The 18745-nt window shown below is 39.4% G+C and overlaps 1 protein-coding gene across 5 annotated transcripts in view; it reads right to left on the bottom strand.

Annotated features, from left to right (window-relative positions):
* Positions 1-18745, bottom strand: part of UNC13B (unc-13 homolog B) — a 240564-nt gene that overhangs the window by 110247 nt on the left and 111572 nt on the right. For 3 of the 5 annotated variants that reach the window (XM_047767856.1, XM_047767852.1, XM_047767854.1), the window contains exon 8: positions 4406-4640. In XM_047767856.1, coding sequence (XP_047623812.1) covers positions 4406-4640 — 235 coding nt within the window. Of the gene's footprint in view, positions 1-4405; positions 4641-10259; positions 10296-18745 lie in introns of all 5 variants that reach the window. The other 2 variants (XM_047767851.1, XM_047767853.1) reach the window with 1 other exon arrangement.

The following is an 18745-nucleotide window of genomic DNA, read 5'->3' as shown; positions in this document are numbered from 1 at the left end:
AACAACTTTAAAATACTCCAGTTGCTACCATGAGCTATTTAGGATCCTTTTGTTTTCAAAAAAAGAAAGAAACAAACAAAATGAACATGTTCCACCAATATTTAGAACGTACTGGCAATGCCAAAGTTTAGAACTGTTACATATTCCATGAAAATATATCAAGGGATTTCAAGAAATCTAAATTTGTTGATGAACTGGAGTCTGAAAAGCTGCCAAGCTGTTGACTTGCTAAAAGTTGTATTTTAGGCAGTGTAGCCAAGAATATCTATTTTTCTTTTTAAAAGTAACATGTTTTTACTTTTAAAAAGAAAAATAGTAAAAAAATAATAAAAATAATCCTTGACTACTATAAGTCAAACCTCTTACAGTACCAAGAAGAAAAAATTATTTAAAGCATCATAATTTATTGTTTGTGAAATCTAAAGGCTATATGCATTTAAGGATTGCAGGGAAATGAAAATCTTTCCCATTAGTGATTACAGAATCAGAAGCTACATGCCTAACTTAAGTCAATGAATACAGAAGACAGCCAACCATTCAATAGTTAGAGATTATTTCCCTTGTTCTGAGGTAGAGGTGTAGAGAGGGTATACTAACTAGGAGCTTGTCAGCTCAGTGTGTTTTTCTATAGATCTAACATCTAATAGTATTTTCTTAGGAAACAGAAACTATATCAAAGTGGCCACTTAGCCACTAAAAATCTTCAAAAGTGAGACTAATATTCTTTTAATCCTCTCAACACTAATAATAGCTAATAAAGTCCAACACTACTGTTGAACCTCAAATTATATATTTTTACACAATTAACATATATTTCCCATTATTCTGATTATTCTCATTATTTGGTTGAGTGGGAACATCCAATTTATATACATACATTTTAAAATACATATATATATATTTTAACACAGTTTCATTACTCTCAGATATCCTCAAAAATTCAAACTAAAAACTCCACCCTGGAAGAGCTTTTTTTTTTAATTAAAGTATACTTGATTTACAATGTCATGCCAATTTCTGATGTAGAGCAAAGTGACCCAGTCATACATATACATACATTCCCTTTCTTATATTATCTCTAGAACAAGTCTTTATAGTTCCAGCTTAAGTCAGTAGATAGATATGGCTGTAATAAGTGAAAATATTTATTTTTACACTTCTAATTTACTGCAAGGTACTGCAAACAGGTCTGTTTCCTCAAAGATTTAAAATTCTTCCTAAAAAGCTGTAACTTAAGGTCTTAGACTATTTCTAAGAACTTAGTATTTAAGGTAATGGAAGTTTAAAAATCAAACAAGTGATATAATTTCTTCAAAACTTTTCAAGGAAAAAAATCATTTCAAAAATTTAAGTTAAAAATGTCTACAATACAAATTCACTTAAAAATCTTGTTTTCCTTTGCTGGAAATGATAAAATATTTAGTCTTTAATTTCATTACATACACTGACATAATAAAATCAAATTCATATGTGATCAATTAAAAAAATTTTAGAAAAAAAATTGCAACTAAAAGTACATCACATACAAAAAAATTTTAAAAATAAATAAATAAATAAAAGTACATCACAGGGAGTTCCCATTGTGGCTCAGCAGTAACGAACTCAACTAGTATCCATGAGGATGGGGGCTCGATCCCTGGCTCCTGCTCAGTGCGTTAAGAATCTGGCATTGCCATGAGCTATAGTGTAGGTCACAGGTGCAGCTCAGATCCTGAGTTGCTGTGGCTGTGGTGCAGGATGGCAGCTACAGCTCCAATTCGACTCCTAGCCTGGGAACTTTGATTTGCCTCAGGTGCAGCCCTAAAAAGACAACAACAACAACAAAAAGTACATCACTAATGCTCCTCCTAGTGTTACTTATTACAGCAGTGATAATAGGGTAATGATTAGATAAACTATATATTCTTCTGGACAGTTGCTGTGCCATTATTATTGCTGGCCTGCACATTGAATGCTTGCAAATACAGAGGGAAAAGAGGGCCAAAAGAATTTTCTTTTGTTATTATATTTTTTTCTTAATGATAATTAAACAACTAAAATCAAATGAATAAAATATGCAAATATTCAGTTAATAAACCAGCAAGAAGTAGGAACCAACTTTAGTAGGATTCCTTCCATGTTTCATTTGAGAATCAGATTATGAAGAGTAAGAATTCTATGTGATGGTTGATATATGAAAAAATTATACTGAAAATACTCTCAGAGATAGTAAACTGAGTCAGGATGTTGTCTAGCAGATAGGTGACCATCTGAGGTGCAGAGTAAACATTTACCAGTTTGGTAGGGTGGGCAAAAAAAAAAAAAAAAGAAAGAAATCACCTTACAGTATGGTAAATTTTAGCAAACAAAAGTATGAGCTAAACTGGAATGGTTTTTAAAAAGAACTAACCTCCAACCAGTGAAACAGTGATTAAGGCAAGGATCATCAATGGATGTTAAAATCAAGGGCTAAAAGGTTGTTGGAGGGAGTTCCCATGTGGCTAAGCGGAAACGAACCCAACTAGTATCCATGAGGACTCGCGTTCAACCCCTGGCCTCACTCAGTGAGTTAAGGATCCAGTATGGCTGTGAGCTGCCATGTAGGTCACAGAGTGGCTCAGGTCCTGTGTTGCTGTGGCTGTGGTGTAGGCCAGCAGCTGCAGCTCTAATTGATCCCTAGCCTGGGAACCTCCCCATGCCAAGGGTGCAGCACTTAAAAAAAAATAAATAAATAAAGATTGTTGGAGAAATAGAATACTAACCCAATCTCAGGTATCATCCCAGGGATCCTTAATTACAAAGGAAAAAGGTACTTTACACTGAAAAAATCTGGTATATATACTAGCTTTCTTAACGAAGAGATTAATCTAAATGTCAATAATAATGAGACAAATTAAAATGTGACTGCTGATGCACTGTGAAGGAAACATGTATGTCATATATTTGCCAAAAATGTTTAGCCTGATTCTAAACATGAAAAAACAATCAGACAAAACCAAATTAAGGAGCATTCTCAAAGCTTGCTTGGACTCTTCAAAAAATGTTAGTGACTTAAAAGACCAAAAAAAGTAAAGAGAATTTTGTTAGACTATAGGAGACTACAGAAACAGGAGAGTCACATATAATGTACAATGATCCTTAATTGGATCCTGAATCAAAAAGGAAAAAATATAAACAAGCAACATTATTGGGACAACTAGAGAAATTTAAATATGGTCTATATATTAAATAATATCATTATATTATCAAATTTCTTTTTTTTTTTTAGGGCTGCACCTGCAGCATATGGAACTTCCCAGGCTAGGGGTCAAATCAGAGGTGCACCTGCTGGCCTACACCACAGTCACAGCAACGCAGGATCCAAGCTGCATCTGTGACCTACGCCACAGCTCAAGATAATGCTGGATCCTTAACCCACTGAGAGGGGCCAGAGATGGAGCCCATGTCCTCAAGGATACTAGTCGGGTTTGTGACCACTGAGCCATGATGAGAAAATTTCTCGAGTGTGATCATATTAAGGTTATATAAAAGTCCTTTTTCTTAGGAAATACAGTATCTGCAACTTACTTTCAAATGGTTCAGGGAAAAAATGTGTGTATATATGAGAGAGAAAAATGTGTGTATATATATGAGAGAGAATAAGATAAAGTAAATGTGACAGAATGTTAACACAACTGGTGAATTTAGGCAACATGAATATGTATGTTCATTGTATTATTGCTCTAAATTTTAAGTCTGATTTTCTTTAAAGTTGAGAAAAGAGTAGGGAACATATATGTATGTATTTGCTTTTATACTCATAGATATATGGCAATAGTCTACAGAAGGATACATGAGAAACAAGGGTGATATGAGAAGTAGGAGACAGAAGGGGATGAGGAAGAAGAGGACAACAGATGTGGGTGGGAGGTTCTTTACTGTATATTGTATTATACCTTAACATGTTTTTACATGTAAATGTTTTATATATAAATTTTAAAAAAGGTTTTTTTAAGTTCGCGCAAAGTATTAAATCTGTTATGGTGTGATCATATCGTTTTCTTAAGTTCTCAGGGAAATACTTAGGTAGGAAGAATTACCCAAGCATTTAACATGTGTGATTTCCTTATTTTAATCTTGGTGAAAAGTGTATCAAAGTCACTGGGCGGGGCAGAGAGGTGAGCAGGTTTTTTTCAGTCATCTACCCCAAGTGGGCCTAACCTCACTCGTCGATCATAAAGAGAACTCTTACTGATAGAAATGTATAGATGAGAACATAAGGAAGAGGGAAAAAAACTAAGAATCTACACAAAATAGCTGTAGATTGGTCCATCATACTGCTATATTCCCCTATCACCTTAGGTCAAAGCATCCAAATCCTTAATGTCAGTTGCATCCTGGGACCTGAACACTAGGAAAAAGAAAGTGCTTTGTTCCCAATACCCACCTGAGGGCCTGCCGCTCTGGATAATCGAGGTCATAACTTTGTACAGAGTCATTACAAGAGTCCCGGGAACTGCCCTGAAGTAGCAGCTGCTGTGGCAATCGCACCGGCATGGGGAACTGGTGCACAGAAGCATTGGGCTGGAACGTCGTGTGGTAAGGTGGAGGAATGCTATTGCTGGTCTCACTGCGATAGTCACTATCTCTGTCATCAACGGCACTATCAGGATCTTCAAAAGCTGTGGAATAAGCACAATCAATCAAAGCACTCCAGCTTCATTTAGTTCTTCACAATCTCTTTCTGCTTCTAACTTAGGTAGCCACAAGCCTAGACCCTGAGAATAAGAGCAAGCTGAGCTGCACATGAGCCCAGTGACTTCAAAGTCATGCAAAAACTGTCTCAATACCCATGAGTCTCTCTCTTTATCAAATGAGATAAGACATTTGGTTTAATTTTAGTGCTGATTCTGAGAGGAGTTCCAAGTCACATTTTCCCAATGCAGAATTCTCTGGAATTCATAACCCTAATGAAAATATGCTTTTAAATGTCTTAAATAGATTCTGGTACTCTACTATTATCAAAAGGGGGCAAAAAGGAAAGAAATAGTTTTTCCATCTCTTAAAAAAGGGGAATTTTTGTTTAAAGTTAATATGGTGTTTTTGGACTTTAAATACATGGTTGAGGGAGTTCCCCTGTGGCTCAGTGGGTTAAGGACCCAATGTTGTCTCTGTGAGGATGAGGTTCAATCCCTGGACTCACTCAGTAGGTTAAGATCAGGTGTTGCTGTGGCCACAGCTGCAACTCTGATTTGACCCCTGGTCCAGGAACTTCCATATGCCTCAAGTGCAGCCAAAAAACAGAAAAAATAAAATAAAATAAAATACATAGTTGAATAAAATAAGCAGGTCTACCATCAGAAGCTGGTCTGGGAAATCAGGAAGGTCAAAGCCAAGGCTTAGAAGTCAAGTTAAAAACTGAGATATAGGGAGCTCCCATCGTGGCTAGCAGAAACGAATCTGGCTAGTAACCATGAGGACGCAGGTTTGATCCCTGGCTTCGCTCAATGGGTTAAGGATCCGGCACTGCTGTAAGTTGTGGTGTCTGTCACAGAAACGGCTTCAATCTGGCTTTAGCTCTGACTGGACCCCTAGCCCGGAACTTCCATATGCCGCAGGTGCAGCCCTAAAAAGACAAAACAAAACAAAACAAAAACCTCAGATACAGCCAAGAATAGCAACACTCTTACTGTGTTGCTGCAACATTGGGCTTTTCTAATAATTTCTGTTAATCACCTATGCCCTAGGCTCAGAATTCCCATCCCAAGCCTGGGCTGAAGAAGAGGAAAACACGTGCACTGCCAATGAGGTTTTACTGACAATGCAGCCTAGGTTATTTAACAGCAGTGACTACAGTTTCATAGAATTATTTCTGCTTTTCAGGCTAGCACCTGGCTGGCTACAATTTTTTTCTTAATGTTAGCTAAAATGACCATAGTTACAAATCCTGCTCCAAGCAAAAATGAAAATAAGTTACACTGTGCTTAGAAAGGGAGTTCAACCTAATAGTGCTTTGTAATTTACTTTATATAAAAGCCATTTCTGACACTATCCCTATATGTGTATAATTAATAAGGTCCCATATGTTCTTTCCTGCCAAGTTTCCATTTGGCTCACAATAAGGAAAAGGAACATTCGCTATTCCAAAATGGAGATACTTTTAACAGACGATGGACTCCTCATATTAGTAATTAAAAAAAAAAAAATCCTTGTAGTAATATGGACATCAGAAGCTTCCTAATGACTGTAAAATTAGGCTTTTACAATTGTTCACGTAGGAGATAAAAACCTGTATCCATGCAATGGAAACAGAAAAGAGTTAATGAACTAGAAAAAAACAATTCAGGCTTCTACATTAGACAACTTGGTAGATATTCCCACTAAAAGAGACAGAGAACACAAACACGTGGGTTCCAGACAACACTTGGGGGTACAGATGGAATTAGGGGTAAGATGATTTCATGAGCTTTTATCATTTGAATTTAAGGCAACATGTGAACATACGAAGAGGAGTTATGAGCGGAACCCCAGTGGGGAAAAAATCGAGACAAAGAGGCTAATCTTCAGATGGTCAAGAACAGTACCAGTCAAACAGGAGGGAATATATAGCATTCGGTTTACAAAGTACTCTGATCACATATTAGGAAAAAGAGACTTTGGAGGTACTGGTTTTAGACCTTCATGCATTTGCTATTCTGAAGACTAGAAAAGATCAAGAGTCAAAAATTAGTATGCCATTCAGACTTAATTCTGAACTCACAGGAGTAAGTGTGAAGAAGTTGGTACTGGATTATTCATGCATACAGATAAGGAGGCAGAGGCAACAAAGGAGACAAAGCCAAAACTCTACTTAAACTCAGGTGGGAGGATATGTATTAGCATATAACCCTGAGAACCAAGACTGAATCTCCAAAGCAGCACCAGTAATAGACAACTCTATCAAACATGAAGCCAGGAGAAGGTAGCTCAGTCATAATTAGGAGCCCAGGATCCAGAGTCAGAAACTATGTGTATAGACCCTTAGTTTCTCACTGCATCTGTCCTATTACTCCTTAATAATAATAATCTGGAGTTCCCACCGTGGCTCAGTGGTTAACGAATCTGGCTAGGAACCATGAGGTTGCAGGTTCGATCCCTGGCCTTGCTCAGTGGGTTAAGGATCCGGTGTTGCCGTGAGCTGTGGTGTAGGTTGCAGACGCGGCTCGGATCTGGCATTGCTGTGGCTGTGGTGTAGGTCAGTGACTACAGCTCCGATTAGACCCCTAGCCTGGGAACCTCCATATACCACAGGAGTGGCCCTAGAAAAGGCAAAAAATAATAATAATTAATAATAATAATAGCCTGCTTTATTTTGCTAATCTAAGGGGAGGAATATTCCAAAACATCCCAAAAGGCTGATACGTCTCTATACTGAAGGAATAAAGAGTAAATATTAAGAAACCAAGTGTCTGTGGAAACAAGAGGCCAGAAGTAGAATAAAAAGGAGTATGAAAAGTAGGAGGGGACAGGAGAAAGGAAATACAAGGAAGTGAGGTGAAACAAAGGACAGGAAGGAACAGGAAAAAAAAAGTTAGGTTAAGGGCATAAAGCCAACTTTTCTCCCCCTATGCCATACTCACTCTCCTTAAAAAGTAAGCCTCCTGGCACTGAGGTAGGAAGTAGATGGGCCCCTGGACTGAGAATAGCTGGGTCTTGTTAGTTAGCCTGAGTAAATTGGGACTTGCTTCTCTTTAACACTTCACAGAGAACGTTAATAGCAGAGTTGAGCTCTGCTGGAGTAGAAAGCTAAGATGACACATCACTCACTCACTAGGTCAAGAAGACCTCCCGGACTACACATGTGGGGAAAGACTCCCAGGAGTCAAAAAGGGAAGGGAACACCAGGCCCTAAGTTCTACTAAGAGTCCCATAAACCCTTGCTCTGGAATATATCTTGGCCTAAAGATGTGCACGCACATCAGGGAGAGCACTGGGTCCAGTCAGGTGTGAGAAAACAAGATAACTGGCCAAAGCAAAGCAAAGACACAGAAGAAGTGTCCTATGTAAGTGATTTAAATCGCCTCTCTGGCAGGTTCCCCATTCAGGATGCCTGCATCCACACTTCTCTTTCAGGTGTGTAATACTGCTTTCCTTCTGTCTTAAATAAATACTTTCCTGTGTACTCTCCCACATGTTTTACTGTGTCTCTAACAAACTTTGCATCTGTTTTTACAGTCTTTGCCTCCTTGAGACATTCTTGCTTGCAAGCGGGAAAAACATCAGGGCAACTCTATTTTTAGCCTCTCACTGGTTTAATGGCTAGTATTCCTGGTTTTCACCCAGGCTGTCCAGGTTTAATTTCTGAGCAGGGAATTAAGCCATCACTCATGGCTCTCTTAGAGATCAGTACTACCCAGGCTGATTAGAAACTAAAAAGAGGAGTTCCTGTGTGGCTCAGCGGTAATAAACCCAGCTAATATTTATGAGGTCTTGGGTTTGATCCCTGGCCTCGCTCAGTGGGTTAAGAATCTGGTGTTGCAGTGAGCTGTGGTGTAGGTCACAGACATGGCTCGGATCCCACATTGCTGTGGCTGTGGCATAGGCTGGCAGCTGCAGCTCCAATTTGACCTCTAGCCTGGAAACTTCCATATGCAGTGCATGCGGCCCTAAAAAAAACAATCAAAAAAAGCTAAAAAGAGAAATTAAGGAAAAGACTTGAATGAAAAAACTGTGCTTTCAGTGTGGCAGGGACAGTGTCTTACTGGCTCTACACTCTACCCTGCAGCACCATTTCATCTGGAACAGAAAACTTCTGGCTACATTGAGAAAGAGAGATTGAATACGGGTTTGGTTACTGAGCTTAAAGGAGGACTTGTGAGCTAGTTTGAGGGCAAAAATTGAAAAGCCCCTTGAAATTAAAAGGCTGGAAAAATTTACTTCTTCAAATATTTATTGAGTGCCTAACAGTGTAAGGCTAAACAACACAAAAGACTCAAGAGTATAGAGTCAGTCTAATGAAAGAGAGAAAATATGGATAAAAATACAAGGAAGTAACCAACATGAGAGGAGTAAAAACCAAACGCTATATGAGTTGAAAGTTAGATCACTCCCTATTAGGGTAGCCAGGAAGTCATTGTGTCATTGTGGAGGATTATGACTCTGAAAGACTGGTGGGTTGTCAATAGTTGAAGAGTAGGGGATAGGGGAAATACCTTCTAGAATCTGGATGAAAGCAATGGCATTTTAAGAAAAGTCCTAATGGTAGGAAAAGCTAGATATATTTTTACAAAACATTCTGGAGTTCATTTAGCATGTTCATAAAAGGACATGGGAGGGAATGACAAAAAATAAATATGAAAAATTAGTCTGGGGAAAGTAACCTAATATGGGGCAAAGATGGGGCTTAAGCACAGAGTAGGCACTCAAACAAAACTGAATGAAACACTGAACAATAAGACTCTCTAGTATGTGGTGCTCCTGGATTAAGTCCCTGTCTTTAAATGCAGAGTACAGGGAGAACTTTTATCAGAGAAAGAAAAGAATTCAAGCCTTTTTTTTTTTTCATGTCTTACTTTTTTCTGTTTGAAAACCTGAAATTATCTGAGCTCTTTTAGGCTGCCTATGGGTAGTTCCCCTGGTACAAGTACTCAGGATTCAAATCACAGAGAGTACAAACTCCATGAGAAATTCTAGTGACAGGACAAAATTTGGCCCCTCTAAGTGATTAGATACCTAATCAATGGGACTCAATCAATCTCCTCCCCATTACATGGGTAATGTCAGCCTAGGCCTGTGAGTCTTGCTGGAAAAAACTGGCTGCTTACTCTCTAAGCTCGAGAACAAAGTTGGCCTCCAGCCTAGCTGGGTTGCTTCAAGGAAAATCAGACCATCTTCACAGACTCTTGTTCACTTCATAAAACCAAGGGCTTCTCCTAGAATGAAGCGTCTTCTATTCACTGCACTCCTTGGCTAAAAGACCAAAGGAGAGGGTTTCCTCCCATACGGGGCTGATGGTACTACTTGTCTCTGGAGCTAAAAATCAGGAGATCCTGTCAGAATTACAACTGGGACTTTGATTTGAAATTCCTCCCTCTCCCCCACCCTTTAATTTGAAATCCATCCCCCCCGCCCCCGCCATGGTCTTCAAGAAACTAGCCTGAAAGGATATAACATTCCACTTTAGGTAACTGTCTCAAGTTAAGTGAGAAGGGGCAAATGAAATTATATATGCTTATATGCATGAATATCCAGCTTCATGGTCAGAGGGAGAATGTTAAGGGTTAAGATCAGAAAAATTACAAGGTATTCAAATTCTTACGTACTCTGTTGCTCTCCCCAGCCCAAATAGGTCCAGTGACCTAAGAAAACCGCAAGTGGTAGCAAAGAAGAAGAGTGACAATTTTAGGACAAATTCAAAGATCATTTCCCATCCCACCAATTATTATATACCTACCTTAGTTGAACCTACCCTACTTGTACCCCTTTTATTTTTCATAACATGTAGAGAGTATCTGCCTTATATGAAGCATAAGAGTACTAGTGCTAGTACTAGTGCTCTCTGCAATTCAGCTCTACAAAAAGTACAGCTTCCTAACTGCTTTTTTGTTTTTTTGTCTTTTCTAGGGCCACACCCACCACATGTGGAGGTTCCAGGCTAGGGGTCTAATCGGAGCTGTAGCCTCCAGCCTGGCCTACACCACAGCTCACGGCAATGCCGGATCCTTAACCCAATGAGCAAGGCCAGGGATCGAACTCACAACCTCATGGTTCCTAGTCAGATTTGTTAACCACTGAGCCACGACGGGAACTCCTTCCTAACTCTTTTAAACCTCCTTCTGGCCTAGATCTCTCAGAAGGTCATCACTAAGGAGCTAATATACCCTTCCATATTCAGAATGAGAAAAAATTTGACCTGCTTCTAAGAAACCCTTCCTTATCTCTGTGTTCACCAAACCTGAGGCTGCTACAGTAAATCCATGAGAAGCTCAGACCTATTATGGCAGAAAAGAGATTGATTCCTTTATCTGAAAGCAATGGTGTCCAATTTTGCTGCTCTCTGTTGAAAGTTAAAGGGCCAAAGAATGGTATTAATTTCTAGTTTTCCAACATATAATAAAACACTGTAGCCTGCTGGGCACTCAGAAATAGCCACTTATTTTTCTGAATTGCCTATAAATTTTTAATAAACTCCATTAAAACACAGAAGCTTTGACAGAAAAGTGACATTTTCTACTCATTTTTCAAGAATTAAAAAATCAGTATTAATGAACTTTATTTTATTTACTTATTTGGTCTTTTTAGGGCTGCACCTGTGACATACAGAGGTTCCCAGTCTAGGGGTATAATCAAAGCTGTAGCTGCTGGCCTACACCACACCCACACGATGCCATATCTGAGCCTTGTCTGTGACCTACGCCCACAGCTCACAGCAACTACAGCTCACAGCAATGCCGGATCCTAATCCACTGAGCGAGGCCAGGGATCGAACCTGTGTCCTCATGGATGCTAGTCAGATTAGTTTCCACTGAGTCACGACGGGAACTCCAGAATTAATGAAATTTAAATGCTATCTCACACCCAAACTGAATTTGAGGCAACTAATATGACAAAGAAATCAATAAAAATAGGCCTTTATCCCAAGAAAAAAGGAATCATTTCACTTAATGGTTAAGAACATGGACATTGGGAGTTCCCGTCGTGGCGCAGTGGTTAACGAATCCGACTAGGAACCATGAGGTTGCGGGTTCGGTCCCTGCCCTTGCTCAGTGGGTTAACGATCCGGCGTTGCCGTGAGCTGTGGTGTAGGTTGCAGACGCGGCTTGGATCCCGCGTTGCTGTGGCTCTGGCGTAGGCTGGTGGCTACAGCTCCGATTAGACCCCTAGCCTGGGAACCTCCATATGCCGCGGAAGTGGCCCAAAGACATAGCAAAAAGACAAAAAAAAAAAAAAAGAACATGGACATTGAAAATAAAAGCTCAATTCTTCTGGCTCTGCCACGTACCAGCTATAATAAGATCTTGGAAAAAATTATTACAGATGTTTCCTCATCTGCAATATGAGAATAACAAGTCTCATTGGTTTCTGCAAAAATTTTTAAGAGAAAATGCACAGGTCCCTGGAACACAGTAAGCAACTGTCATTTCTTGTCGTTTTGTCATGTTACCAGGTTTTTGCTCCTTATAAATTCCTAACAAATAGGTAGTAGGAAGATCAGCACATTCCAACAGCCCTAATTTCTGCTGAGGGATCATCAATATCTGGGTTAGGAAGAGTTTCAAGGGTGCAGCTACCTCGAACATTTGCCATAATACTCAAAAGTCTCTAAGCATTGAATGGGGCCAACATAGGCTGGTTTCACTATCTGAGTTAAGTCCTAATCCTAGGGAAATAGGATTAGCAATCAATCACAGGCTGTTCATACACTGAGAGTCAGTTTTCTTCCTATGTACTTACCTTTTTCCTACCACCTATGTCTCTTCTTCTCATGTTTGTTTAGTATGCAATTTTTAAAATTTTTAATAGTGTATTTAACTTTCTAACCATAGTTGGAGGTGGGGGATAATTCTCCCAGGCTTAGTGTAGTAATCATAGCAACTGCAAGAGGGTAATTACTTTGTTTCTTTTTAAAAGACAACTGAGTAGTTCCCATTGTGGTGCAGCCGCAAAATGAATCTGACTAGTAACCATGAGGTTTGATCCCTGACCTCCCTCAGCGGGTTAAGGATCCGGCATTGCTGTGAGCTGGGCAGCTGTAGCTCTGATTTGACTCTTAGCCTGGGAACCTCCATATGCTGCACGTGAGGCCCTAAAAAGCAAAAAAAAAAGAAAAAGAAAAAAGACAACTGAAAAATAATCATATAGAACTTTAGAATATGCCTATCAACCTAGATTGCTTCAGACATGTGACAATACTGCTTCTCACTGAAGCTCTGGGCCCAAAGAAGCTTCTCTTTTCAGTATACAGCCTCATTCTTTTTTTTGTTGTTGTTGTTCTCACTTCAGCCTGGTACCATTATAAGATAAAAACCAACAGTTTAACTAAACAAGTTTCCTTCCCCACACCCCCAAAGCACTAAAACATCTCACCAGACAGTAGAATAATTACTGAAGAGTTAGGTTTTACAAGGCATAGAACCAAGAAAAGAGTGTTCTAGGAAAAGGAAATTATGCATGCAAAGGCCCGTTCAGTGAACTGAAAACAGTTCTAGTATATCTGAATGAGAAGCTGCAGGGTTATGAAGAACTTGATTAAAGTGATTCTTAAGTAATGTTTAGAAACTTAGTAATGTTAGGAATTTGGAATTATCTGGAGGGTAATACAGAGCTATACATCTTTTAAGCAAGGGAGAGACAGAATCATATTTGCCATTTTAGAAAGAGAATGGTGGTACAAGGTAGCCATTGGCTGATACTGTAGATAGACTGAAGACTGGTGTCAGAGACTGGTAAGGAGGCTATTGCACTGACTTGATGGCTTGAACTAGGGAAGTAGTAGAGGGACTGGAGGGAAGTAATAGAGGGAGTGGAGAGAAGTGGATACCTTCATGACATATGTTGGAGGTAAAGTCAATAGGGTTTAATACATAAGTGAATGTGACAAGTGAGAAAAATGCCTGAATAATACTGCCTAGGTTTTTAGTGGGAGCTACTGTGTGAACATGACATTATTCATCAAAAGAAATAGGAACCACAAGGTTATGGGTTCAATCTCTGGCCTCGCTCAGTGGGTTAAGGATCCTGTGTTTCTGTGGCTATGGTGTAGGTCAGCAGCTGTAGCTCCAATTCGACCTCTGGCCTGGGAACCTCCATATGCTGCGGGTGAGGTCCTAAAAAGAAAAAAAATTAAAATTAAAATAAAAAAATTAAAATAAAGTAAAAGAAATACAAAAGAGGAGAAGGTTAAAAGAAATGATGAATTCAGTGTTAGATATATTTATTGGCTTTGTGGTATCTATGAGACATCTCAAATGAATATGTCCAGTAAGCAACTGCAAATATGAGAAAAGAGATATGGAGAAGACCTGGATGTTTTCAGAACACAAGTTTCCATGAGGACAGAGATTTTTCTGCTTTATTCCGTGCTATACCTTAGTGCCTAAACAGTGCACAAACAATGCATAAAGCATAAGCTCAAAAACATCTGTATATAAATAGATAAAAATTAAAATATAAGTAACTAAGAACAACGAGGTAGAGAGTATAGGATGAGAAAAAAATACTATATATAGGGGAAGCAGGGAACCTATAGAACACACATTTAAAAACCAAACAGGGAAAAAAAGACAGAGAAAACTGGCAATACAGTGTTGATGAGGCTGTGGAGCAACTAGAACTCTCATACGTGGTTGGCAAGAATGCAAAATGGTAGATAGACTACTATGGGAAATAATCTGGGCATTTCTTTTTTTTTTTTTTGTCTTTTTGCTATTTCTTTGGGCCGCTCCCGTGGCATATGGAGGTTCCCAAGCTAGGGGTCCAATCGGAGCTGTAGCTGCTGGCCTACGCCAGAGCCACAGCAACGCGGGATCCGAGCCTCGTCTGCAACCTACACCACAGTTCACGGCAACGCCGGATCGTTAACCCACTGAGCAAGGGCAGGGACTGAACCCGCCACCTCATGGTTCCTAGTCGGATTCGTTAACCACTGCGCCATGACGGGAACTCCTTTTTTTTTTTTTTTGTGCATTTCTTATGAAATTATACACAGACCACAGAACCCAGCAATCCCTCTCCTATATATTTACTCAAGAGAAATAAAAACATGTTCACACAAAATCCTATGCACAAATGTTTACAGTTGCTTAATACATAATCCCTAAAAACTGGAAACGTAAGTGTCCTTCAACTGATGGAAAGATAAACAAACGGTGGTACCCACATACTAGAACACTACTCAGGAATAAAAAGGAACAAGATAGTGACATACATAGATGAATCCTAAATGCACCATTATAAACAAAACAAGCCAGACTCAAAGCTACATAATATATAATTCCATTTTCTGGAAAAGGTAAAACTGTAGGGACAGAAAACAGATTAGTAGTTGTCATGGGCCAAGAAAGGGAGAGGTTGACTACAAGGGATTTAAGGAAATTTTGGGGGTTGATAAAATTGCTCTATATCTTGACTGTAGTTGTTGTTACATGGCTGTATGTGTTCATCAAAACTTACAGGGTCATACAGTAGAGAATTTTTTTCCCCTTTCTCAGCTGCACTAGTGGCACATGGAAGTTCCAGGGCCAAGAATCAAATCAAAGCTGCAGCTGCGGTAATGCCAGATCCTTACCACACTGCACCAGGCTGGGGACTGAACCAGCAGCGCCACAGAGACAAGCTGGATCATTAGCCCACAGCACCACAGTGGGAACTCCAAAAGGAAAAATTTTACTGTATGTAAAATATACACTAATAAATCTGGCTTAAAAAAAAAAAAAAAAAAAAAGGAAGCTTCCACAAAGGAGCATGTGAAGAAGTCAGAGGAGAAGAAAACCATGGCAGCGTGGTCCCTGAAGTCAGGAAAACAAGATTTCAAGGAAGGAGTGGGTGGTTAACAAGTGACAGTGCTACAGAGTAATCAAAATAAAACTGAGAAAGTCCTACTGAATTTAGAAACAAAAAAGTCACTATTAACTTTAATGACAAAAATTTTAATGAGTATAGGAGTTGTTGTCGTGGTTCAGCATCTATGAGCATGCAGGTTCAATCCCTGGCCTTGCTCAGTGGGTTAAGGATCTGGCGTTGCCGTAAGCTATGGTGTAGGTTGCAGATGTGGCTTGGATCCCACATTGCTGTGGCTCTGGCACAGGCCACTGGCTACAGTTAGATTGGACCCCTAGCCTGGGAATCTCCATATGTTGTGGGTGCAGCCCTAAAGAGACCAAAAAAAAAAACCCCAAAAAATAAAATAAAATAAAAAACAAAAAACAGAAAGAAAAAAGAATTTTTTTTTTTTGTCTTTTTGCCATTTCTTGGGCTGCTGCTGTGGCATATGGAGGTTCCTAGAGCCAGAGCCACAGCAACACGGGATCCGAGCCACGTCTGCAACCTACACCACAGGTCATGGCAACGCCGGATCCTCAACCCCCTGAGCAAGGCCAGGGATCGAATCCGAAACCTCATCATTCCCAGTCGGATTCATTAACCATTGAGCCACAACGGGAACTCCAGAAAAAAGAAATTTTAATGAGTATGGACAGTTCAGAAGCAAATGGAAGCACACACAATGTAATAAGGAGACATCAAGAGATTCCATAATTCATATAGTAAAATATTGAATGTGAGCAAGATACTGCTTATCACGATGTCTAAGAGGAAGCAAACAGAGAAAAGACACTGGCCAAATGTGTTACAGAAAAACTCCAAGTACACTAAGAGCTTATCAGAAAACCAGCAACATTCTCAAATTGGGCATTCATACATATCAAATGAGTGTCAAGTTGACAGTTTTAATGAGCAGGCTAATGTTTCCCATCTCCCTAGAGCCTCAAACCTCTTCAAGCTCACAAACTTAACAAATGAATAATCAATTACCCTCCAGTTCAGTGGCACCTGATGCTAAGAGTAAGGAAGTCTAGAAAACTAGAGCCTCCACTGGCAATGACATTTTATTTAAAATACAATAAGCTTACATTTTAGCATACCAAGTGTATCCAATACAAAACCACAGAACCATGGACACTTCAAAACTACTCCTAAAATTCCTTTCTACTTTATCTCCCATGTCCAGTCTGCCAACAAGCTTAGTAATTAAGTCCATGAGGTCTCCTTCCTATGGTCCCTTCTTCATAGGTTTCACTCTCCTTATCAAAGAACTTATTGCCTTAAGGCTTCCCATACTCAGGAGATGGAGAGGAATGAGCCCAGTTTCCCTTATCTGTTTCCCAGATCCTGAAGCTGGAATGTCCTTCACTTCCACTCCTTTTTGGTGTAATGGAAATGGTTTGAGTTTTGGAACCAGATAAACCTAGATTCAAAGCTATCACTTAGTAGCTGTGTAAGTTTAGCCTGGTTAACTTCTCTACACTGGTGTTCATCGTCTATAAGAAGTGTAGAGTAATACCACTTACCTCTCAGATTTGCATAAATACTGAAAAGCACTTATATAGCATTTAACGACCATGTGCTAGACAAATGGTAATTACTCAACAAATGTGCCCTATCCTCGAAATAGTTGGTACCCATTCTTAAATTCCACTCAAACAATTCTCCTTAAACAATGTTCAACAACTCTATCATAGTCTCTATTAACAATCAAAACAAAAAGCATCTTATCTTTCTTTAAAAGTTAAACATACACCTCCCCGTATGATCCAGCCATTTCATTCCTAGATATTTAACCAAGAGAAATGAAAACACACGATCATGCAAATGTTCATACTAATTATAACCGGAAACAATCCAAATGCCTATCTGTAGGTGAATGGATAAACAAACATGTATATCCATACAATATAATACAACTCAATAAAAAGAAACAAATTACTGATACACTGAAGAATCTCAAATCTTTCTGCTGAGTGAAGGGAACTAGACACAAGGAGTACATGCTATATATTTCCATTTATATAAAACTCTAGGAGTGGTTCAGCAGGTTAAAGGATCTGGCATTGTCACTACTGTGGCTCTGGTTACTGCTGTGGTGCAGGTTTGATCCATGGCCCAGGAACTTCAGCATGCCACAGGTACAGCCAAAAAATAAGTAAATAAATAAAATAAAACTTAAGGAAATTAAATTTAATCCACAGTGATAGAAAGCCTATTAGTGGTTACCCGCAGCCAGGGGTGGGGAGCAGGATGAACTGCAAAGAACAGAAAGAAATGTTTAAAGATCATGGAAATGTTCTGCATTTTGACTGTGGTGGCAGTTTCACTGGTACATACATCTGTCAAAACTAATCAAACTTTATACTTCAAATAGGTAAATCATTTTTTTTTGGTCTTTTTGTCTTTTTTTGATGTTTAGGGCCACACCCAAAGCATATGGAGGTTCCCAGGATAGGGGTTTAATCAGAGCTACAGCTGCCAGCCTACACCACAGCCACAGCAATGCAGTATCCAAGCCACATTTTCGACCTATACCACAGCTCATGGCAATGCCGGATCCTTAACCCACTGAGTGAGGCCAGAGATCGAACCTGCAACCTCATGATTCCTAGTTGGATTCATTTCCAATGCACCACAAACTCCCAAATGTGTAAATCTTTTGTATATTATATCTCAACAAACTTGATTTTTTTTTTTGTCTTTTTGTTGTTGTTGTTGTTGTTGCTATTTCTTGGGCCGCTCCCACGGCATATGGAGGTTCCCAGGCTAGGGGTCTAATTGGAGCTGTAGCCACCAGCCTACGCCACAGCTCACAGCAACGCCGGATCGTTAACCCACTGAGCAAGGGCAGGGACTGAACCCGCAAGCTCATGGTTCCTAGTCAGATTCGTTAACCACTGTGCCACGACGGGAACTCCTGATTTTTTTTTTAATTTTCCCACTGTACAGCAAGGGGATTGAGTTATCCTTACATGTATATATATATATATATTTTTTCCCCACCCTTTGTTCTGTTGCAACATGAGTATCTAGACATAGTTCTCAATGCTATTCAGCAGGATCTCCTTGTAAATCTATTCTAAGTTGTATCTGATAACCCCAAGCTCCCGATCCCTCCCACTCCCTCCCTCTCCCATCAGGCAGCCCAAGTCTATTTTCCAAGTCCATGATTTTCTTTTCTGTGGAGATGTTCATTTGTGCTGGATATTAGATTCCAGTTATAAGTGATATCATATGGTGTTTGTCTTTGTCTTTCTGACTTATT

Source organism: Phacochoerus africanus, chromosome 2, assembly GCF_016906955.1.
Source record: "Phacochoerus africanus isolate WHEZ1 chromosome 2, ROS_Pafr_v1, whole genome shotgun sequence".
Lineage (NCBI taxonomy): Eukaryota > Metazoa > Chordata > Mammalia > Artiodactyla > Suidae > Phacochoerus > Phacochoerus africanus.
This window is presented reverse-complemented; position numbering and strand designations above follow the sequence as displayed.